At 48.1% G+C, this 23,835-nt stretch overlaps 1 protein-coding gene across 1 annotated transcript in view; it reads left to right on the forward strand.

Annotated features, from left to right (window-relative positions):
• Window positions 1-23,835, forward strand: part of UNC13A (unc-13 homolog A) — a 237,707-nt gene that overhangs the window by 97,066 nt on the left and 116,806 nt on the right. Inside the window, exons 8-11 of the mRNA XM_085640070.1 lie at window positions 242-277; window positions 5,101-5,317; window positions 7,365-7,490; window positions 18,987-19,529. Coding sequence (XP_085496196.1) covers window positions 242-277; window positions 5,101-5,317; window positions 7,365-7,490; window positions 18,987-19,529 — 922 coding nt within the window. The remainder of the gene's footprint in view (window positions 1-241; window positions 278-5,100; window positions 5,318-7,364; window positions 7,491-18,986; window positions 19,530-23,835) is intronic.

Genomic DNA, 23,835 nt, shown 5'->3' on the forward strand with positions numbered 1-23,835 from the left:
TCTGGATGAGGTTCTTTGTATGTAAATGTATCTTTTGCGGATATCCTGAAAACAGGAAAGTTTGTATGGACTCTTCATATAGCACAAACCCAGCAGTGGACAGAACATAGTCAAAGACGTAACCTGTTATGGATCCGGCCTTCATGGACCAAAGTAGAGACCTCCCCCACTGTTAATAAAGACCTAAGCTTGCTTCCTGATCCTTGTCACTACTTAATGCCTCTGACCCTTTTCTTCTTAGGTAACTGGAATACTTTTGGCTGGGGAGACCAACAAAGTAAGTACCTGAAGCTGATCCTTTCCCTACTGCCGGCGCTCAGTTTTCAGGGGAACGTGGGTGTTGGTTTACGGCCCTCACTCGGGCAGGTGGACGCTCCTCTCCTTCACTCCAGAGGTGGGACAGAGGCATTCTGAGTGGCCAAATTTCCTGGAGGCTCAGCATGTCCTCTTTGTCTCGGAGGAAGCTCTCACCACACCACACTGTGTCGGAGTCTGTACAGGACACTGTGTTGGCCACACTATGGAGCTGGGGATGACCCTGACAACATTTCACCAGAGCACTCCATTTCAACTCCAAATCAATGGTCAGACAAATTCTACTAAATGAACCAAGCAGTACATGCAACATGGAGAAAAACATTGAAAAAACTACAGTTCTGCATGTGGGAGGGCACGTTTCTCTTTCTGTATTCCAATTTATCAACCTAATGCTTGCTGGGAGGTGTGGTCTGGGTTCACTTCAGTTTTACCAAATTGGCAAAAGTGTTGGATTACCAATATTTTGTTAAAATAAAGCTCAGGAATGGAACGCCTTCAGACTTGGTAGCTCAAGTACAACCTTCGTGTTGCAGCCACAGGATGTTGAGATGTCCTGGCAAGGGGACCTCAGTGATGGAGATCTCCTGCAGATCATGAGATCTACTGAGTGCATGGTCATTGATCTAATGAGTTACATTGTTGGAGCTCCATGTGATAGCCTTCGGGTAGCAGAGCGCACATTCATTTAAGTAATGAAGGGGGCTTTGTTGGTTCGACGATAGACCACTGGGGTAGTACAGGGCACAATGACGCGTTTGGGTACCCCTTACGGCAGCAGGGAATGCATTCTTAGCCAGAACAAGATGGCATTGTTGGAGCTCTGCACCAGATCCCCAAGGTAGCAAAATCATTTCTTTGTTCCAGAAAGCAATTACATTCCAGTGCTAGGCAGACAGTCGGACAGATAGGGAAGGAGGTGCATTGGGTGAACCTAGTTTCATGCCCAAAGGGTAGCAGAATCAATCAATCAATCAATTTGTAAAGCGCGCTACTCACCCGTAGGGTCTCAAGGCGCTGGGGGGAGGGGGATCTGCTACTGCTCGAAGAGCCAGGTCTTGAGCTGTTTCCTGAAGGAGAGATGGTTCTGGGTCAGTCGTAGGTGGGTGGGGAGGGAGTTCCATGTCTTGGCCGCCAGGTAGGAGAAGGATCTTCCTCCGGCGGTGGTCTTGTGGATGCGCGGGACGGTGGCGAGGGCGAGGCTGGCGGAGCGGAGGTGGCGGGTGGGTGTGTAGAATGTGAGGCGGTTGTTGAGGTATGTGGGTCCCATGTCGTGGAGAGCCTTGTGTGCATGGGTGAGGAGTCTGAACGTGATCCTCTTGCTGATGGGGAGCCAGTGCAGGTCTCTCAGCTGGGGAGAGATGTGGCTGAAGCGGGGGGTGTCCAGGATAAGTCGTGCAGAGGCGTTCTGTATGAGCTGGAGTCTTTTCTGTAGTTTGGCTGTGGTTCCAGCGTAGAGGGTGTTTCCGTAGTCCAGTCGGCTGGTGACGAGGGCCTGGGTGACCGTCTTCCTGGTGTCGGTGGGGATCCACCGGAAGATCTTTCGGAGCATGCGCAGGGTGTTGAAGCAGGATGACGAGACGGCGTTGACTTGCTTGGTCATCGTGAGGGAGGAGTCCAGGATGAAGCCCAGGTTGCGAGCATGGTCCGTTGGCTTTGGAGCGGAGCCCAGGGCAGGGGGCCACCAGGAGTCGTCCCAGGCGGAGGGGGATGTTCCCAGGATGAGGACTTCCGTCTTATCTGAGTTCAGTTTCAGCCGGCTGAGCTTCATCCATTCCACGACGTCTTTCATTCCTTACTGGAGGTTGGGTCTGGCGGGGTCGTTGGTGAGGGAGAGGATCAGCTGGGTGTCGTGGGCGTAGGAGATGATGTTGAGGTTGTGTTGGCGTGCGATGGCTGCGAGGGGGCTCATGTAGACGTTGAAGAGGGTGGGGCTGAGCGAGGATCCTTGCGGGACGCCGCAGATGACTTCGGTGGCCATGGACCAGAACGGGGGAAGGCGGACTCTCTGGGTTCTGCCGGCGAGGAACGAGATGATCCATTCCAAGGCCTTTCCTTGGATTCCGATGTTGCTGAGGCGCTGTATCAGGGTGCGGTGGCATACGGTGTCGAAGGCTGCCGAGAGGTCCAGGAGGATGAGGGCAGCTGTTTCCCCGTTGTCGAGCAGGGACCTGATGTCGTCGGTGGCTGCGATGAGGGCGGTCTCGGTGCTGTGGTTTGCCCGGAAGCCGGACTGCGAGGGGTCGAGGGATCCGTTGGTCTCGAGGAAGGCGGAGAGTTGTTTGTTGACGATCTTCTCGATGACTTTGGCCGGAAAGGGGAGGAGTGAGATGGGGCGGAAGCTCTTGAGGTCCGTGGGGTCCGGGTGGGTTTCTTCAGGAGGGCGCTGAGCTCGGCGTGTTTCCAGCTCTCTGGGAAGGTGGCGGATGCGAAGGAGCTGTTGATGATGTTCCGGGTGCGATGATGGAGTCGGCTTTGTTGAAGATGTGGTGTGGGCAGGGGTCGGTTGGGGAGCCGGAGTGGATGGTGTTCATCGTGTGGGTGGTATCTTCGGTGCTGACCGTCGTCCAGGTGCGGAGGGTGGTGGTGGGGGGCGCAGGATCGGTGGTAGGGTGCGTGGTCTGTGCGCCGAAACTGTTGTGTATGTCGGCAATCTTGTGGTGAAAGAACGAGGCGAGTGAGTCGCAGAGGTCCTGCGAGGGTGTGATGTCGTTGTTGCAGGCGCTGGGGCTGTAGAGCTCTTTGACGATGCTGAAGAGTTCCTTGCTGTTGTGGGAGTTGTTGTCCAGTTGTTCTTTGAATGTGGTCCTTTTGATGGTGCAGATCAGTTGGTGGTGTTTGCGGGTGGCGTTCTTGAGGGCTGTCATGTTTTCTGTAGTCTGGTCGTGGCGCCTGGCTTTCTCGAGGGTACGGCAGGTTTTCTTGGAGTATTTGAGGTTGTTGGTGAACCAGGAGGCTTTCTTGCTGCCGTGTCTGCTGGGGGGGTTCTTCGTGGTGCAAGGTCATCGGCGCAGTTGGTGAGCCACTGTGTGAGGTTGCGGGCTGCTTCGTTGGGGTCCGTCGTGTTGGGGGGGGGGGGGTTCTGGCTGAGGCAGGTGGTCAGCTGGTTGGCGGTGATCTTGCTCCAGCTTCTGCGGGGAACCTGTTGAGGGTGGTTGTGGGTCGTGGTTCTCCTGAAGTTGAAGTGGATGCAGCTGTGGTCTGTCCAGTGCAGTCCGGTGGAGTGGCTGAAGGAGATGTGCTTGCTGGAGGAGAAGATGGGGTCAAGCGTGTGGCCGGCGATGTGGGTGGGGGTTTTCACCAGTTGCTTGAGTCCGAGGTTGCCGAGGTTGTCCAGCAGGGTGGCGGTGTTGCTGTCATTGTTGTTCTCCAGGTGGAAGTTGAGGTCTCCTAGGAGGATGTAGTCTGAGGAGGTAAGGGCGTGCGGGCTGACGAAGTCTGCGATGGCTTCGCTGAATTGTGTGCGTGGTCCCGGGGGTCTGTAGACGAGGGTGCCTCTGAGGGTGGTCTTGGGGTCGGTGTGTATCTGGAAGTGAAGGTGTTCGGCGGCGGTGAGGGTGTCGTCGGAGTTGGTCGTGATTCGGATGGGGTTTCTGTGGACGATGGCGATGCCTCCTCCGGCTTGGTTGACGCGGTCCTTCCGGGCGATCTTGTAGCCATCCGGGATGGCTATGGCGATGTCGGGAGCTGAGGAGGCGTTCATCCATGTTTCTGTGAGGAAGGCGACGTCTGGTGGTGATGTGTCGAGAAGGTTCCAGAGTTCGACGGCGTGCCTGTGGATGGAGCGGGTGTTGAGCAAGATGCACTTGAGGTGGTCGTTGCTGGAGCCTGGCTTGGTGGGTGTGGTGCAGGATCGGGTGCAGGTGAAGTTGAAGGCATGGCAGGTGAATGCTCCGTGGGTGCGTTTCGGGTTGGCTTGGTAGCAGGCTGGCTCTCGGCCGGTGTTGAGTGCGTGGAGGGTGGCGGCGTCGTATCTCTGTCGGGTTGGCTTGCTCCGGCGGGGTCCAGGGTTTCTGGCGCTGGGCGCGGTCCAGGCGTGGACGGGCGTAGAAGGGCTTGCCTTTGGCGCGCCCGCTGCGCGTACGCGCGGTCCCTGCCATATATGGCGAAGTGGGAGGGAGGAGCAGCTGGGAGGGTGGAGCGGGGCGGCGAATGGGGAGCGGGTGCCAAGAGAAGGGGGCGGGGCCGCAGGAGAGCAGCGGCGGGGAGCGGAAGGGGGGAGTGGAAAGAGCGGGAAGACGGAGCGGGAGAGCGAGGGCAAGCCTGGAGAGCAGGGGCCTTCAGGAGAGGCGGCAGCAAGAGAGGCCAAGAAGGCAGCAGCAGCAGAATCAGGGCACACGGGGGCCGTGCGGAGTGGAGTGACCGGGTCAAGGGTCAGCGTAAATAGATTCCAGTAACAAGTGGGTATTGCAGCTTGCTGCAGCCCTCCGGGTCAACAGGGGACAGCGAGAGATGGGCAACAGGGTACACTTTCCGTCTAGATTTTAGGAGGCATATTAGGAATTCTGCTACAGTTCACAAAACTTGCAGAAAGCAAACACATTATCTGAATGATGTACTGCTGGTTCAACCCCACTTACAACTGCGATAGAGAGGAGCATTGTTTAATTTTAGTAATGTCTCCCCTTTCCCTTGAGTAAAGAGATGGGCGGTGGAGCAGTAAATCTACAGAAATATTCCCAGCGTCTGTATTCAGTGGGTTTTCTGTCGGTACTATCTTGGCACTTTTTTTAACGATTTCATGAGTGGGATCATAACTCCACTTCTTGTCTCTCACTCCTGGAGCAGATAACGATGATCCTGACAGTGCAGTGGATGACAGGGACAGCGACTACCGCAGCGAGAACAGTAACAGTAACCCACGGCCGTTCATCTCTACCTCCCAGCCCAACGCCTCTGTCCACCAGTATCCCATGAGGAGCCAGCAGACAAGCTCCCGGGACTCCTACACGGATTCCATGCAGAGCTACGACATGGACTACTCCGACCAGCGGCCCATCAGGTACAGAAGCCTCACGGGAGTGGGTGAACACACAATTGCAACGCTCTATAGAGCCACACTCTCAGAGCTCTCAAGTGTCCTAGGCCAAGTGTGACCATCTGGGCCCCAAGCAGTGGAATATTGTATCTACTTGTGTGCTTACTATTTAGATAAATGGGTCCCAGTAACCAGAATGCATTTGGGTGAAAGTGAAAAAAAACAGGAGTGCACTATCATCTCACTCTTAAGGCCGAGTCACTTGACAACTTGGTTTTTGGGAGGGTCGATCCAAGAAATCATGATTCTGCTAAATGCAATGACTTGAATCTTTCCACAAAAAGGCCTGTTACTCATCACACTTCATACTGACATCAGTAGATTATTTGAAGAGAATCGGCCTTAGTACGTATTCACCTAACCACAAAGTATCATGTTCAGAAGGCATGCATTTACACACAGCTCATATACATGATTGTGCTCAGCAAACATATTGTTAGCATGCGTGCTTTGCACATTCAGTTGTGGATCGGAGCCATAAATGGTTGCGCTCAGCAGACATATTGTGGTTCGCAACTGTGTCGGCTCACCTAACCTGTTGGCGGCCATAAGTGATTGCGTCAGCACACATAGAGTTGGCCACGCATGGTTGTACTCCGAACACCTACTGTTGGTCACTATGGACGGTGTCCGCAGTGATACTGCTAGCCAAACTTAGAAGTTCTCTGCATACATACTGTTGGGTAGAATGACTAGCACTTAGTGGACATACCGCTTGGCAAAACTTACTGCACTCTGCACGTTCATAGTTCTAATTAGCTGATCAAGGCAGAGAGACACATCATAACAAACACCACACTAGAGGTATTTGCCGCAGATATTGCCGGCCTGGGCAGACTCTTGGGCATGAATAGATATTTGAAAGATGGACAGCTTCCTTCTGCCTCTAAAGGAAACTTTCAGTAGATGATTGATTTGAGACACAGTGCAGACTTGAGTGTGCAGCTGCTCTGTTGTTTCAGGTCTATTTGGCATGGAAAATTGCAGACATTGCCATTTAAGAAAATAATATGTGACACTGTTGAAACAGCCCTGGACTGGTTGAATCTCAAGAGACAACTGGACAGCTCTGATTGTGGGCAATGACCTGTGGCATAGTACAATGTGAAGTAGGAGATAGGATTTCTTGGGTGGGATCTGGCAGACACAGATAGCCTAGGAAAGAGACACAGGTTTTCTTTATGGGATCTGATAGAGGAGGGAGACCTGGGCTTTAAATGAGGAAAGATGAAGACCTGGACTGCTAGAGAGCGAATAAGGGGGGGTAGGAGCTGTCTCTTTGGAGGATGGAGGGAGAGGAGGCCATTGCATCTTAGAATAGGGACCTGCGAGTCAAGCAGCATATCAACTCTCTCTCAGGGATGAAAAAGTAAATGAGGACTTTGTCTATCTGGGGCAAGCAGAGTTAAGTAGAAGATCAGACCTCTCTCGGAGTCGCTCAGTAAATGAGAGCCTCCTCTGAGGTAGTGAGTGGAGGAGCACTCTCAGTGGGAGCCCGTCTCTCAGAGACAGGCAGTAGATGTACATTCTGCATCTGAGCAGGCTGTAGATAAACATCGCAAAGATATTCTGTAGATGAGAACACTATCTCAAAGGCAGACATTTAATAAACACTCTGAGGGAGCAGGCAGTACAGAGCAAAACATCATATGGCGCCTTGGAAAAGGTGGAGGCCGGATAGTTCAGGTAGTGTAGAAAGGTTAAATAACATCTGTGTTAATGTACGTATTTGTCAATGACAGTGCTTATTGAGCTGTAATGTGCGTAGAGAGGTGAGCTGTGTGTGAGTACTTCTAAGCAAGCAGTTGGTAGGTGAATGTTTGGGGGAGGCAATGTGGATGGGAGAAGGACCCATCTATATTGGCAAAACTCCACGCCACAATGGATTTTTAAATGGATTGATACTTAACATGTTAATTTCGATGGCCTCTGCTTACATGGACACTGTTTTTCTTTATTTCCATTGCACGTCTTCTTCTGCTGGTGTCCCACCCACATCTGCCCCTGGCAGACGCATCAATAGCATAGACTCTACCACGCATGGCCGCAGCGATCTGGAGTCTGCCTCAGGGTCGAGCAGGCTGACCAGTCGCCAGCATTCGCTCGAGAGCAAACCATCTCTAGACCTATCTGATAGGTGGGTCTCTACCTTGTGGCTAGACATTGTGAGTGACGCCCAGTGCTGTGGTTGCCCTTACAGCCCGGGTTAGACCGATACCGAGGGAGGGGGGGGGAACCCACCCAGGAGCAGGGCAAGCAACCATCATTGCATTGGGCCACATTGAGAGTGGTCACTCTAATCTATTGATGCTGACAACATCAAACCAGTCTGCAGTGAAGATTCTCCATTTACCCCGAAATACACCCAAGATCTTTCCGCACCTCACATCTGTCACTGTACCGTTGTCCCAATTCTTTCCTTACCTTCTGGTTTTAGCCTAGTCTGACCTGCTTCAAGCCTCCTGTTGGAAACTTGCTGTAGGTAAAAGGGTGAGCCAGTGGGAAAACTGAGTGAAGAAAAAGGGAGTAGTGGTAAAGTAGATGGGCAGTATTTTGGGTAACCAAAACTTACTTTTGAATCTGTAATCGCATATGAAGAAAGAAATTTAGAAAAATTATGGTTAAACGTTATACGATTTCCGAAAGAAAACCTGCCTTCATATGGCCTGTCTTGGTATGTCATGTAAATTTACCTTAATTGTTTTTCTCCGTTGCAACAATATTTATGTAAGCAGAGCGATTCCCACCACTGTTGTATTTAGGTGTGCAATAGTTTTCTGATGCCATTAAGATCTTTCGGTGAATTGTTAACTTTGAACAATGATTAGTTCCCAATACATACCATGTTCAATTTCCTTCTCAGTTTATGAAATTATCTATTCTTAAAACGGTGCAATTGAGCATGTTCAGTTCTTTGTTATCCAGCCTGAAGTTTTTTTCTCATGGATTAATTCAGCTTTCCTTCTAGACAGTATTAAAGAGTACATTTCTTGGTGTTCCCTTCCAAATTCCTAGCTCTGTACCCAGTATCTTGGGACTTTCTTGGCACCTTCGAACTTCTTCCATCCCACTCAGCAGATTGTCTTCCATCTGCGAAGTAGCCAAGGGACCCCCTTGTATTCTACCCAACTTCAGTACTTTTAATAATATTGCACTATCTGCCAGAGGAAATCTTGGGAGTCTTTGTGCGAAAGTCACTCTTTTCTACCTCTTTGATGACCAGTGTTTCTGCCTTCCTGTGGGACGGAGGGATTATTCTCCTGAGATTTTCAGTATAGGCGTCAAGGAAAACCACTGCTTGCAATTTTGAGGAGTGAAACCTTGCAGGTAACTTCCTTTGAGATCGTCTGTTTTCGTTCTGTCTGAACCCTCCAGATTGTGGCAATCTAATCCCATTAGATTATAACTTGATCCTAAATTTTACAAGGTGAAGATGCCAGAGAGCACATTCTCTGTGTACACAGAACAGTCCGATAAATCTTAGAGTGGTCATCTGTGCACTCACCTGATTCTTGATATGATGCTAAGTAGCTTACAGAAGCCGTAAACTAAGAGAGAGTGTATTAGGAGACTTCTTGGAGGACTACATAAGGCACACAAATCAGAATTTAAGTCTTTTTTTATTTTAAAAAACACAACGAAAAAGGGGAATCCTAGAAGCTGGAAACACAAACACACAGGCTCTAAATAGGAATACTGAAAGATATCCCACACAATAGTTTCAGTGGTAAGGGACCTTTCGGACAGGGTAGTGACAGGAATGTAGAACCTTCTTTTGTTGTTTGAGACCAGTGGTTAATGATCTCTTGCAAAATGTCTATGACAGTATTGACTGCTGTTTTCTGCAACTTTTCCTCTGTTGGTTTCCTGCTCTTTGGAGACTCCCCAATTTCCTGGCAAACCTTGCTAGCTCTTGGCACAATCGTCAATCTTACAGTAGTTGCTGACACCCATATGCCACTTTCTGCAAGATTGAGAATGATCAAGAACTGGCTGTTTCCCTAACCCGTTGCCATGCTGACGACTTAATTTTCTTTCATAGTCTACAATTTTCCTTTCTCCATGTCTTTTGTGATCCTGCGGCCAAAACAGGATTAAGAGCTTAACCTACTAAAGCAAACTCTAAAAAAGAAACACTTAAATTGTCATCTGTGTAAACCTTTGGCCAATTTGATAGACCTCTCTACCTTGGTTTCTGGGGCAAGCATCACGTACACACATATTATGTGGAGATATCCCTCTGTTTTGAAGTGTTATCTTCTTTATTGATTGATCCCTAGAGGATCCCCATTCTCCTCACATGGGGGTTTCCCATCTTACCTGAGGTCTCCCCATCGCACCCACATGCTGTCAGTCTGTGTGGTGTCACTAGAAGGTCCACTCAACGGCAAAACACCGGAATAAATGCAAAAATATGAAGAATTAAGAGATGAAAGACAAAGGAAAGTGGTAATGCAGGTCAGGAGGTGCACGCGATCAGACGCATGTAACTTTACATGCCACCAAATACCAAAAGCAGTCCTACCCCACTGTTCGTTGGTCTCCCCGTTGTCTAACGCAAGGCAGAGATGTGCAGATGCTGAGTTGCCACATAGCTCATTTAGTTATTGCATTTGAATATTTGAGAGAAGGCCTGTTCAATATTTTTGATTAAGTAGATCTGCTAGCAGTTATTTAGGGGTGCCAGAAATGTCTTCATTCTTTGCATGGTGGTGCTGGCCCCAGTCTGAACACCTGTGTGCCCCCATCTTAAATTTTTACCTAGATTGATTCTGCAGAAATAATTGGTGTCCATGCACTGATGCGCACACAGACATGCATACAAACATCTACGCGGGTGCACATACCCTCAGACATGTATGTGCACACACATCCAGACGCAAGCGCACTCAGATTTACAACCACAGTGACACACAGACACACACAAGCACACATTGACCTACACATGCTTTATTGCGTACACACACTTCTTCACAGACCGAGAAAGTGGCATCAGTGGGCATTCACATTTCTCTCCAGGCGCCCTCCCTTGGATACAAACACTCACATGTCTTCAAAGGTCTCTCTCTCACACACAAACAGATGCACACTCAGCCCGTGAAAGTAGAAATCTGTTTCTCATTCACTTACCTTCCTCGTTAAAGATATCTAATTTTCAAGCTGAAGATCATTAAAGCAAAAGCACTTCAAAACAAAAGTTGTATGCTGCTCACCACAGTGAGACATTCTTTGCAGCATCAGAAAGTGGGTGCTGGTGGTTTGACACTTGGGATTCGGGTATGGTATCGGTCTTTCCCAGGGCTGGACGCTGTTCTTGTATGCATGCATGTGTCCCTGCGTCTGTGTCTCCTGCCGGGACACATAAATGTTTCTGTCCCCAAACCAGAACCTTGTGCCTGGTGCCCCTGTGTGGTGGGGCCGTTTTGGAACGACTACCATCAAAGAAAGAACAACTCACCTTGGATCCTTCGTTTCTCTTGGCTGCATGGCAATGCTCTATCAGTTTGTGCTTTGGTGTTTAAAGTATTCTAGTGAAGGTGTTTGTTGGTGTTGCAGTTGATTTTAGTCACTTCAGGTATGGTCATCTTAACTGCCTTGGCCACAGTGAATCAGCAGGCTAGGTTGGATCGATTTAAGTTTCTCTGTAGTTCTTCAAATCGTAGCCAATTATCTTTAGTCATAGGCAAATAGTTGCCATGCCCAATAACTTAATAAGTTAGAGATTAGTTCAAGCAATCTGGAGGGAAATTACACAGATTCAGCAGACTTATCCCCTTTCAACTGGCAGTCAGAGTGGGTGTGATAAGAACTTGTCAGTAAGATACTGGGCAAATCGCTTAATCCCCCCCGTGCCTAACAAAAAACAAAAATGAATGTGTACTAATGTAATGCAACTGGTGTTGTAAAGTGCTCTGATACCCGATAGTTCGCACTATATAAAACTCTGTAAAAAAAAAAAAGGATTCTTTGAGTGAATCCTTCATGGTGCCGTACCCTTTGAAAATGACCCAATGCGCTACAGAGTGATGCGCCAATGTGCAAGTGTGTTGCAACCACTTTAATTACAGGTGAAGCATAGATGGCCATTGTATCTATTTAATGCAGTTCCCTAATGTCAGAAAAAAGCAGAGGGTGGAAGAGGATACCAGAAAAGGGAAAGAACGGGTCTGGGGCTCTCACTGACCATTATTGCAGGAGACGGAACAACTACTGTCTTGGGGAGATTAGAGAAGGACGGACAAATAAGACAAAGGAAATGATGGCTAGGTGTCTAAGAGACATACAAGAGATGGACATCTTTGAGTTTCCACCAAACATTTTGCAAAACAACTATAGAAGAACGGAGAGTGTCTGAAGCCTCTATGAAGTTGCGTGCTGCCCTAATGTCGTTTTCCTTGAGTACTCCGTGCCTATCAGTCCTTCTTTCATCTCTATTCCCTGCATTACTGCTGTACAGTTCCCCTCCTCAATGTCTCCTTTAGTATTGTTGTTCAAGTGATCCACTCACTCCTATGGTGCAAGTCTTTGCACACTCAATTGTTCTTGTTTAGTGGCTGAGATTTCAGCAAGTCATTGGTTCAATCTGGTCTTCTAAATGTTCATACATATATTATGGCATGAGCACTAACAGAACAAATGTCATTTTGAATGTTTTGGGTTGAAAAATCTTATGTGAAAGAAATACTGTGAAGTCTTTGTTCAGAACTCCTTTAAATTCTGGGGGACAGGCAAGACTGCCCTCTCCAATGGGTCAAACCTACACCCATTGTACAAGATAATAGTTACTGGATCCCACCCTCTCTTACATTCCTTAACCTAGTCTACGTTCTCCCCCATTTCTCATGTCTTCTCCTCTGAATCCCTCTTGTCTTAGATTTTTCTCAGTTCTTCTTCTCCTGTTCCACACTTCTGGTCTTTTCTTCATATCTAGATTCTGGCATTTCTCCCTCTTCCATTCAGAACACCCACCTTTCCCCACTTCCTAATATGAGGCCCTCAAATCTACCCTCTCTGAAACTCCCTAGCTTGTTAGGATCAGATTTTTGTTTCAACCCTTCTGATATCTTTTAACCTTCCCTATTTCTTCTTTAGCTCTTTACTCTTGTACTTTACTCCCGTCCTTCCCCTGATTCCACCTTTATAGCCTTTCTTCCCCTTCTCTCCTCAGTCCCCAGTTTATCCACTGTTTTTGTCTTTTGATAGAACGGTGTATTACATTCATCAGGGGACGCTTAGACCAGCTTAAGAGATGTTTACAGCTACTACACTTGTGCGAGGAACCCTACATTCACAATGGGGCTAGTTCTCTCTTCCAGATCAGCCAATTACATTAGGACCTTCCTCCTCTGACTATGCTTCTCCTTTCCATCACCACTATTGGGGAAAAATCCATTCAAAATGGTCCAGAGTCCAGCAGAAGTGAAGTTGCATACTTACCTGACTTGGGAGTTCATGAGTGCGGCATAACAGTTGGCAGGTTCTGAGACAGACGCAGGAAAACCAGCTGATGATCTGGAAGCACGCTAGAGAGAGATCAAGCAGTTCAGTTTCAGATGTGCAGCGTAATGTTAAGTGGGTTGAAACCGTGCATAAGAAGAGATGTATAGGGCTTGAAGAAAATCAAGCAGACATGGCGGTCAGATTTGAAGGAAGGTTTTTGAGAGTTTATAGAAATGCATTTAGAAGAGTGGGAAGAATTCGATGTAACTTTGCTGACAGTGTAAGCAGAATTGATTAAAAGAAAATGCAGATGATTGAAGATGGAGTCAATGCCGTTATGGGTCTCAAGATCTTGCCAGACATAGTTGATAGCATTTATTGTGGGTTAGGACACAAGTGTACGAATTGATGTCGATTTACAAGAATTATGTGCTGGTTTGGATATGATGTTATCAGGTGCTGAATCTGTATTTCCATGAGAACTGATGAGAAATTGTAAAGAAATGACTTTGGCTGAACTTGAAAGTGTGGGAAATGGTGACAGTGCTTATGTCAAGTGGAAACTGCAGCGAGAACCGGACATGAGTTGAGGAAAGATGCTGTATAGTATTTGTGGGGAGTTAGGAAAATGTGATCGTTTAGATTGGAACCCAGGAGATAAACTGAGAAATGATGTGACATATGAGTTGATGAGATATGGCAGAGGTTGATGGAAGATGATGGGGGTTGCTGCATATATGATGATGACAGATGCACCGTAGAACAAGAGGTGGCAAGCTGAACTACTGCGCAGCAGCACTTAATCAATGCTTGGATAAGTGCTAACTTGGGTGATGGTGTTTTTTAAAGTATTTCAGTCAAGATTGCTTGTCTAGGCCAGATGGGATGATGTTTTGCAGGTGTAGAAAATAAGACAGGCTTTCACGAAAAGATGATGTCCAGATTTTAAATGAGCGCAAAAATGATGACTCCTAGAATCAGAGAATCAGAAAAGCTTGTTAACATGTTGTGGGATATTTCATATCAGGTTTGAGAAACCGAAGGATAGCAGATAACTTGGGGTCAGAATTATGGTAAATGAAGTTGACAATTAGTGGCATGTGGTTTAATCAGTCAGTCAATCAATCAAGTGGCTTGTAAAGCGGACTACTCACCCGTAAGGGTCTCATGGCTTTGGGGGAGATCTGCTGATCTGTGGCAGGCACTGTAGTTCAGTCGAAGAGCCAGGTCTTGAGGTCCTTCCTGAATTGGGGCAGTGATGGTGATTGTCTTAGGTGGAGAGGCAGGGGGTTCCAGGTCTTTCCTGCGAGGTAGGAGAAGGATCTTCCCCCGGCCGTGGTATTGCGGATACCTGAGATGGCAGACAGGGCCAGTTGGGTGGAGCTGAAGTCTCGGTGGGTGCATGGAATGCCAGGCGGTGGTTGAGGTATGCAGGTCCCACATTGTGTAGGGCTTTATAGGCATGTGTGAGTAGCTTGCAGGTGATTATTTTGTTGACTGAGAGCCAGTTGAGGTCTCTCATTGGCTGGTCATATGGCTGTGGATGTTGCGGATGAGTTGGCTGGATGCTTTGCAGTTTCTTGAGGAGTTTCTGGGTGATGCTGGTGTAGAGTGCGTTGCCGTACTCAAGTCTGCTGCAGACGAATGTGTGGGTGACCGTCTTTCTGGACTCAGTGGGAATCCACTTGAAGATCTTTCGGAGCAGGCATAGCTTGTGGGAGCAGGATGATGAGACTGCATTGATCTGATGGTTCAAGGTGAGCAAGGAGTTCAAGATGATGGAGAGATTTCGTGGGTGATCTGTGGGTATGGGGGGATCCGAGATCGGCGGGCCACCAGGAGTCATCACAGGCAGAGGGGGTAGAGCCCAGGATGAGGACTTTGTTCTTCTCCGAGTTTAGCTTGGGGCAGCTTTCCTTCATCCAGGTAGCGACAGCCTTCATCCCGTCATGAAAGTTGTTCTTGGCGACTGTCGGTTAGTTGGTGAGGGAGAGGATCAGCTGGGTGTCGTCGGCGTAGGAGACTATGTTGAGTACGTGGTTCCGGACGATGGCTGTGAGCGGGGCCATGTAGATGTTGAAGAGAGTGGGGCTCAGGGAGGAGCCCTGACTCTGTGTTCGGGCCGGTGAAGATGGAGCGGATCCATCCCAGGGCTTTTTTGCGAATGCTGTTGTCATGGAGTCTTGTGCATAGGGTGCGGTGGGAGACGGTGTTGTAGGAATCCGAGAGGTTCAGGAGGATGAGGGCTGCAGTTTCGCCTCGGTCGAGGAGGGTGTGGACGTTGTCTGTGGTGACGAGGAGGGCAGTCTCGGTATTGTGATTGCTTCGGAAGCCTTATTGGGAGAGGTCCAGGATGTGGTTCGCTTCGATGAACTTGGAAAGTTGGATGTTGATGGCCTTCTTGGTGACATTGGCTGGAAAGAGGAGCAGAGAGATGGGTCTGGAGTTCTTGAGGTCCTTCGGGTCGGCACAGAGTTTCTTCAGCAAGGGGGTGATCTCTGAATGTTTCCAGTCTTCCGAGTATGTGGCAGAGTTGATGGAGCAGTTGATAGTGCAGCAGAGCTCGGGGGCAATGGAGTTGCCGGCTCTGTTGAACATGTGGTGCAGGCAGGGGTCCGAGGGTGATCCGGAGTGGATGCTCTTCATGAGCTCGAGGGTGTTATCTATGGTGAGGGGAGACCAGCTGAGCAGGGTCTGTTTGGGTCCGGTGTTGTTGGGTGCGGTGGTTGTGAGTGGGGTGAGAGGGTCTTGGGTATGGAGGCTGTTGAAGCTGTCGTAGATCTCCTTAATCTTGTGGTGGAAAAAGAAGGCACTGAGGTTGTTGCAGAAGTCTTGGGAGGGTGAGATGTCTGCTGTCTCTTTGCTGGGTTTGGTGAATTCTTTGACCACAGCAAAGACTTCTTTGCTATTGTGTGTTGGTGTTGATACTTTCTTGGAGGGACGCTTTCTTTGTTGTTCCAATGAGGTGGTAATGTGCGCTGACCGCGGTTTTGAAGGCTGAGCGGGCTTCCGGGGTCTTGCTGCTGCTCCATCTCTTTTCAAGCCGTCTACAGGTGCGTCTAGACTCGTGAAGGGCGGGAGAGAACCAGCTGGCTTTTTTTGGAGCGTGGCGTGCCTGGCGCTTTCTCGAGGGGAGCCAGTGTGTCAGCACAGTTGGAGATCCATTGGTGGAGGTTGCGAGCTGAGGTATCCGCGTCTGTGGAAGTCTGAGGTAGGGTTTTGCTGAGGGAAGTGGTCAGCTGTTCTTCTGTGACCTTGTTCCAGCTTCTGCAAAGGTAGCGGTGGGCGTGGTGTTGTGTGGTGGGTTTGGTGAAGGAGAAGTGGACACAGCGGTGGTTGGTCCAAGGCAGCTCAGAGGTGTGGCTGAAGGAGATGTTATCACTGGCAGAGAAGACGGGATCGAGCATGTGTCCTGCTGAGTGAGTTGGAGAGGTGACCCGTTGTCTGAGTCCGACAGGTGTGAAGTTTTTCAGCAGGTACAATGTGTTCTTCTCATTGGGGTTGTCCAGATGCAAGTTGAGGTCACTGAGGAGGATGTTGTCTGAGGAGACGAGACTGTGGGGTGCGATGAAGTCGATAATAGAGTCGCCGTGGGGTGGGCGGGGTCCAGAAGGGTCTGTAGATGAGTGGAGTGTGGTGTTTGGGTTGGTCTGAACCTGGAAATGAAGGTGCTCCATGTTGGTCACGTGGTCTTCTTAGTGGGTGGTGAGGCGTAGGGTGCTTTTGTGTACGATAGTGATACCTCCACTCTGTTTGTTGATGCAGTTCTTGTGAATGTTCTTGTAGCCATCCAGGATGGCAGTGGCGATGTCTGGGGTGGAGGTGGAGTTCAACCAGGTTTCCGTGAGGAAGGCAATGTCGGAGTGTACGAAGTTGTGTAGGGCTCAGATCTCCATGGCGTGTTTCTGGAGAAAGCATGTGTTGATCAGGATAAGGCTGAGGCACTCTGGTCTGGTATGTTTTGGTTGTGAGGTGGGTGGGGCTGGTGTGCGGTGGCAAGCAAATGCGCAGTTGCAGTTTCGGCAGGAAAAAGGGCCCTGAGTATCATTTGGCGATCACAGGTGGCAGGCGGTGAGGTGTGCGGTGTGAAGGGTGCTGGCGTCGTAGCGGTGGGTGGTCCGAGGACCAGGGCCCGTGATGCTGGGAGCGGTCCAGGCACCTGCGGTGTGTCTGCTGTGTGCGCCATTGAGTAGCATGAGGGGGAGGGCTGAACAGCTGGGAGGTGGGAAAAGGAGAGCTGCGCTGGAGGGGATGGAGGTGGGGGCAGGGCTGCGGGGAACAAGCAGCGATGGGGACACAGCGAGGAAAAGGCACAAAATGACAAGAGGAAAGAGTGGAAAGAAACCGAAAAAGAGTGAAAGAAAGTAATAAAAAATCTGAAAATGCAGAAAGCGACAGAAAAGCTAAAAATACGAAAGGAGGAAAAAAGAGATCAGGAGAGGAGGCAGAAAGCACAGAGACAGAACAGTTGATGGCGGCAGTCTCCAGACAGTGCGCCCCAGCCACTTATGTTAGCAGACACTCACCGGCAGTCTCTGGCAGATATTCGGCCCTGCAAGGTGTAGCAACAGGGGGCCACAACAGCCTACCGTTGATCCAAAAGATACTGTCTCTGTGCACAAATGTGGCCCTGCAGGGGGCAGCAGGAGGGGCCACAACAGCCTACCATGCCCCGAGAAGACAGTCAGGGTGGGCACGAGTGCACTTTAGGGCCGGCAGGGACCCGTGGCAAGAAGCGCTGGCTGGCTGCGGCGACCCCGCCCCCAAGAAGGTGGCTGCGACCGAGGCTGGCTCCAGGTGCGGAGTCCCGGCTCGCAGAGCCACACGGGTGGGGCACAGCTGTTGCACTACACCCATGGACACCCCCGGGGGAGACGCCCCAGCAGGCGGTAGTTGCTGGTGCCTGCAACGGCAGCACCCTATTAGCGGCTTGAGAACTTGGCGGGAGCAGCGGTCGGGTAGAGCCCCATCACACAGCCACTCAGCTACGCTGCCCCAAACTCAATCAAGACCGCGCGGTAGCAGCAGTGCAGAAGAGAGATAGGAAAATAAGGGGGGGGGGAGGAAGCCCCCGGGAGGTCCAGACTAGTGATGGAGTAGGTCCTTCGGCCGGCGGAGCCTCAGTGGAGTGCGGCTATCTTGCGGCACATCAGGCTCATGCGCAGTGAAAACATCTGCATCATGCATAGAACTGTTGTCATGGTGGTTGACTTGGAGGACTAGCTGGTTATTTGGCTGGCCGGCCAATTTGAGATAAATCAGGTGGAGTTGACAGTACGGCTTGAAGGGTTTCAGCTGATCTGGACAGAGATGGCAAGGAACCGGGCTGATTGTGATGAGATGGTGAATAGGGTTGCAATTGAATTGATGAGTGATGGTGTGTATATTTGGCTGATCTGTAGCAGACTGTTAGAAGAACTAGCGTGTCTGGTTGAGGTGAGTTTAGGAGAGACGGTGATGTTGAGATAGTTTTATATGGTATGTGGGACTGTGGACAAAGGTTTATAGATACTTTACACATTGATGACACAACAAATGAGGAAAAGCCTCTTTCAGTATGACGTACGTTAGATAAACCATATGACAATGTGCCCTTTATAGGTGATCGGAGAAATGACTGGTTGGGTGGCTGCAGCTTAGGTGGAGAGGAACTTCTAAGGAGCATTCCAAGGTCCACTATTGGCCTGGATGATAAAACCATTAAATGTACTTGTTCCCTTGTTGCTGGCAAGTTAAGTGTCCACATCTGGCGTTGTCCTGATGGAGTTATGTCTGCTTTCTCAGTCCCGAACAGCAATGGCTGTATTTGATACATTTCCCTACTGTACTTTGGGTGAAGAGAGGTCAGATGGGTTGACAGGGAACCTTAGATGGATGCAGTAATCTGTTAACATTTGGAAAGTTCATCTTTTAGAAAACTTTGGTCTCGTGGCTTCTTGTGACATCAACTCCATGTATCCTCAAGTGTATGCACTGACGGTGATAAATCATTAGCAAATAAGCACCCTCTTTTCCTGCTATGTGTTTTACAATGTTGTTGTGTTTTGTTGTGAAATCATGTGATGCAATGTGGCATTCCCCATGCTAAGTATACACTTCTAGTCCCGAAACTGCAGGGTCTCTCCTCTCTAAGACTTGCTTTAATATGCTCTCTTTTTTTGTTTTTTTTGTTTCATTGTTCAATCTGCTGAAGCCCGACGGGAAGCAGCCGTTATGCCTCATCAGCTGAACTAAGTCAAGGCAGTTCCCAGCTAAGTGACGAGTTTGACCCGGATGGAGAAAGCCTGCAGGGTTCTGATTTTGATGAGCGCGACCGGGACTCTTATCATTCCTGCCACAGTTCAGTCAGTTATCGAAAGGACTCTCCAGAATGGGACCCAGACGACGATGCTTACAGTGAGGAATATGATGAGGACTACCCCAAGGAAGAAGCAGACCTGCAGGAAGACCAGATCTACGAACCAGAGCAGGTGGAGCAGGATAAAGTCTACGTGCCAGAGGACCTAGGCTACCTCCCAATTGAAAGCACGGAGCAGCATGTGACGGAGGATTTCCCGGCCAAGGAAAAGACTCCAGAATCGCTGATCCCACCCCAGCCAATAATCCCCACTCAACCCCTTGTCCTAACCCCACCGCTGATCCAAACACAGCCTCTCATAACAACCCAGCCTGTGATACCAATCCAACCTCAAATCCAGACCCAACCACCTGCACAGCCTCTGAAAAACAGCGAAAGGTAAGTTGTGTTACACCCTTTGTCAGAGCTGTCCAGCATTAGTCCAGGGCCTGCCGGATTTTCAGGTTCTCCTACTGGGATCAATTTGCATACAGTGAATCTGAATGGGTCAGCCCCAGTGGAAGCATTTAATTAACCAGTGGGCAAAATTACAGTTTTCTATTTGAGTGCTTCCCAGACCCCTGCCAAAAATGCAAAAAATCTCTCTGTTGTATCTTGGTGCCCAGTTGTATCTCTCTTAGAAGCGCCATAAGGCTGTCGCCTACAGTGGTCTTAATCTATCGCTAGCATTGTCAGTGGTTATTCTGAAAATGGGGCATGACTCTGGCCCTCTTGAACTAACCGTGTACAACCCTGTCTTGTGGAAATATCCTTAATTGTGTTGCTGATGTAACAAGGTGGGAATGTGTTGACATCTATTATGACTGCCGGTGGAGCGCTGAGAGAAGGCAGTGACTTACACCTGATACAGAACAATGGATTCAACTAAAATTCCAACCTGCATGACAGTCACAGGGGAAAGAAAGAATGCCATGTGTCTATTGTTGTTATTATGTGATGATTTTTGGGAAATCTGCTGTGTATTCCTGCAAACACCAGATAAAATGGATGCATATATAACCAGGAAGTTGAAAAGAGGATGGAGTGTAGCCAAGTGATTCCCCAGTGGTTAAACATTTTTCTAAACCATTTATTTTGAAAATTGCAATAAAATACAGTCAACAAGGAATACCAAATAAAATAAAACAAGGAAAGAGCAAAAACAAATGAGCAAGGTGAAGATTCAAACAAATGAACTGCCAGTAAACAAGTGCAAGAAGTAATAAAAGTAATGTTTTGCATAAAGTGACTGGGCAAAGGATGCCACACTAGGCCTTTAGCTGGAGACTCATGCTACTAGTGCTCAGCCATGATAGCTTTGGAGTAACCTACTCACCATGGTGGAATCTGGTCTGCAGGATCGGTGAGCGAGTCCAGGAAGTCATTCCAGAGTGTCCACGGTGTCGCTATCTGAGATCTCTTGCTTGTGTGAGTGAACGCAATTTACTTCCATGTGATGTTCACCACTACAAGTGTTCAGTCTATTCCGGTCAGTACATGGCAGTTGCACCAATCCCAGGGCAGTGCTTAATTTGAACTGGTGGTTGCAGGCAGACTAAAATATTTAAAAAATGATGGATGGAATGATTGAATTAATCTCAGCCACTGGTAATTACTCGGGCCCACATCCAGTCCATTGTTATTTTGGACACCATGCCACCTCAGTCTTGCCCCTGTTCCCATGGGAACAGTCCAGCCCGAACTGTCAGGTCCTCCATGACACAAATGCCCTAAGAATGAGTAATGTGCATAGACACAGCCACACTCTCTTTACCTGAAGAGGGACATATATGTCTAGCTCAGTGTCCCCACAGTGAACAACGCACTCGCCCTATATATATATATTCTAAAGCTCTAAGAAGGTGCATATGTTTTTATCTGCTTTCCAACACGCGATAGTTTGCCCCATGATGGGGATCCGAGCAGGCACGTTTGCTGCTAGTAAGATGTAAAGGGCCCATCCGATGAATGATGTCACAGTAGGTCTCAGAACCCCCAGCTGACGTCATCAAAGGCACAAACATTCTAGAATGTTAACTGGGGTGATTGCCGGTGATGCTGAACTGGATGAAGAGAGCTGTTTTTTCCTCTACACAGCTCTTCTAGAGTTCGGAGCTGTATTTCAACACAGTCGATTCTAGTGCTCATTCGCACATTTATTCTAGAGCTAGTAAGTACATATCTGCCCAGCTTTAATCTGCATTTCTGGATAATAGCTTACAGGGGCACATCTGCTCTACACAGGTAATCAAGCACATAGGTGTTTAATTCCTTTTCAGCTTTGAGGCCAGCACATGCATTCTCTGCGCTACACCATTTCATGTCTTCGGCTATTCTTCGCTGTGCCTAATTTGAGCCGGTATTTGCAAGAGGGACCCACCGACAATCATTTTTGGGGACCGGCGTATATTTTCTCTCATCAGACTTTGAACCAGAAAAAGACAGCGAGAAAAACACAAAAAGGAAGGGAGCAGGAGGAAGAGAAATACAGAAAAAATGACAAAGGGAGAAAGCAGGGATGACCAGTAACCTGCAAGAGGGAGATAAAAGAGCAGGTACGGTCTGGCAGTGAATTAAAGGGTTATAAATGTAATAGGCTGCACAGCCTTCGTGTTTGGCACCGCGACCTTCGATAGCGCTGGCCCTCTGAACAAAACATTGGGCCCTGAAAATTATACCTTTGTAACTTAAGCATTGCCCCCAGGGTATACATTCTAATGGTTAATGTACTCTTCTTCATGGCAGGTATAGGAAACTAATCCATAGATTAGCAATCACAATTTGAGTTCTTTTGTGGTGATGACTGAATTGAATGAAAAGGGGGTTGGTTAGGTGTTAATCTGCGAGAGGCGCATTCATTTGCAAATACTTTGCATGCTTTCCACATTCAGGATGAGCTGGTGTAGAAGAAATTTGGAAGCCTGCTAAGGGTCTCATTCATCCCAATCCTAAGAGCTTTCCCACCCGAGTGCCTGCCTCTCTTGGACGCCCTCAAATTGTGTCCTTATAAATGATTAATTGATATGTGAGTTGATTAAACACGCGTGCCCACCTAACGCAGATTCCCAGAGCATTGTAGACCAATACACTGCGTACTGACCCGCGTTCATCAGAGCACAAGAGTTTCAAGTTATTTCATGGTCGCGAGATCAATGAAATATTCCAAAAAAAGGAAATCCCATGTGTGGTCATGCGTAGGGGTGGGTGTGTGCCTGCAGTAAGAGATCAGACTTCTCTCCATAAAACAAATCACATGCATGTTTGCATCAAACTTCAGAAATATTGCTAATGTAACGCTCGCCACAAAGTGCCTTGTCTCTTAACCTCTAATGGTAACTGAGATAAAACTCATGAAAACTCATCCTATTGAACGTGAAAGGGCGCAGTCCAACCGAAGGGCTTCAGAGTTTAAAGTTGTGCAAAGTCAGCTAGACCTTCTACTGGTATTTCTTGTTTCCTGTAGGTAACATCTACTTATTTGGTACTCGGAGTACCAATGCAATGTACAGCTGCGGACGTGACCTCCCACCTCCTTAGAACACCATGATATCCTATAAGGAAGTGGTATTCCAAGACATTTACTGCAGTTACAGGCCATTATATGTTTTGTTAACAATCTTTATTGAAAGTTCAAAGCAAGCGGCAGCAGGTCAATAAACAGTGATTAGCTACACAGGCAAGTAACCAGCTACTTAAGTGGGAAAAGGCAGACCTAGTTTGTCACACTAGTAAGATTGGTTAAAACCACAGCTGTTGCAAATCAATGCTTTTGGCTAGACAACACTCACACAGTTAGCCCTTTGTAACATCAGTAATGTCCCTGACTCACCTATAACGCGATTTGGTATTCTTGAATGTTAATTATGTGCGGCAGTGTGCTGATTTAAAATTTGAGTCACCCAATAAAATGCAGTAAGTGCATTTTCATGTCCACAATTGCTGAATATTTCAATATTCCATCTGTCCAACAGTTTCACAGAATGTAATGATTACACTAAAGTCTCATCAACATTTTATTAAAAAGTTGCATAAAAAAGATATTTTCCAGAGATTTAAATATTAATCTTGAGAATACTTTGTACACAGCCTTTCCCAGAGTGTACTTTAAAATCTGTTTACTAAAATGTACACACTCAAACACTTTATTTTCTTTAAAATTTCATATAATGATAATAAATTACAAAACAATATCATGGGTGTATCAAGGGCATTATGTGCTAGGAGAACTGATAAACTCCCCCAACTTGTGAACATTATTTCGAAAACAGAAATACATTTCGGCTATTTGGGGAAGAGGAGGTAATGCAGGAACTAAATTAGAGGAGACACATGGAAGGTCAGGAAGTTGCTTGCCATCTGTATTCCCAAAACAATGTATGTAATCCACCTGCCTGTGAGATCTAAAATCGACTTCCACTGCATGGGTATTTTTTGCAATGTTGGCCCTAATTACAAGTGGCCTTGTAAGTTAGGCAATGTACAGCAACTCCTGTAAATCCGAGTTTTGCAGCAAATTCTGCCAGCTTCTAATTTTCCAAGGTAAATGACAGCAGATCAAACCTGCTAACATTTCCCAGGGGAAAAGTCCTAGGGATTACTGGGACATGTTGATTTTGGTGCAGTAAGCATCACAATCTGCTTAGTATGCCCCATTTGTTTTAGTCAAAATTTGTGATGGGTGATAATGTTTACACCCAATAAATTC

Source organism: Triturus cristatus, chromosome 12 (genome assembly GCF_964204655.1).
Source record: "Triturus cristatus chromosome 12, aTriCri1.1, whole genome shotgun sequence".
In the NCBI taxonomy this organism is placed as follows: domain Eukaryota; kingdom Metazoa; phylum Chordata; class Amphibia; order Caudata; family Salamandridae; genus Triturus; species Triturus cristatus.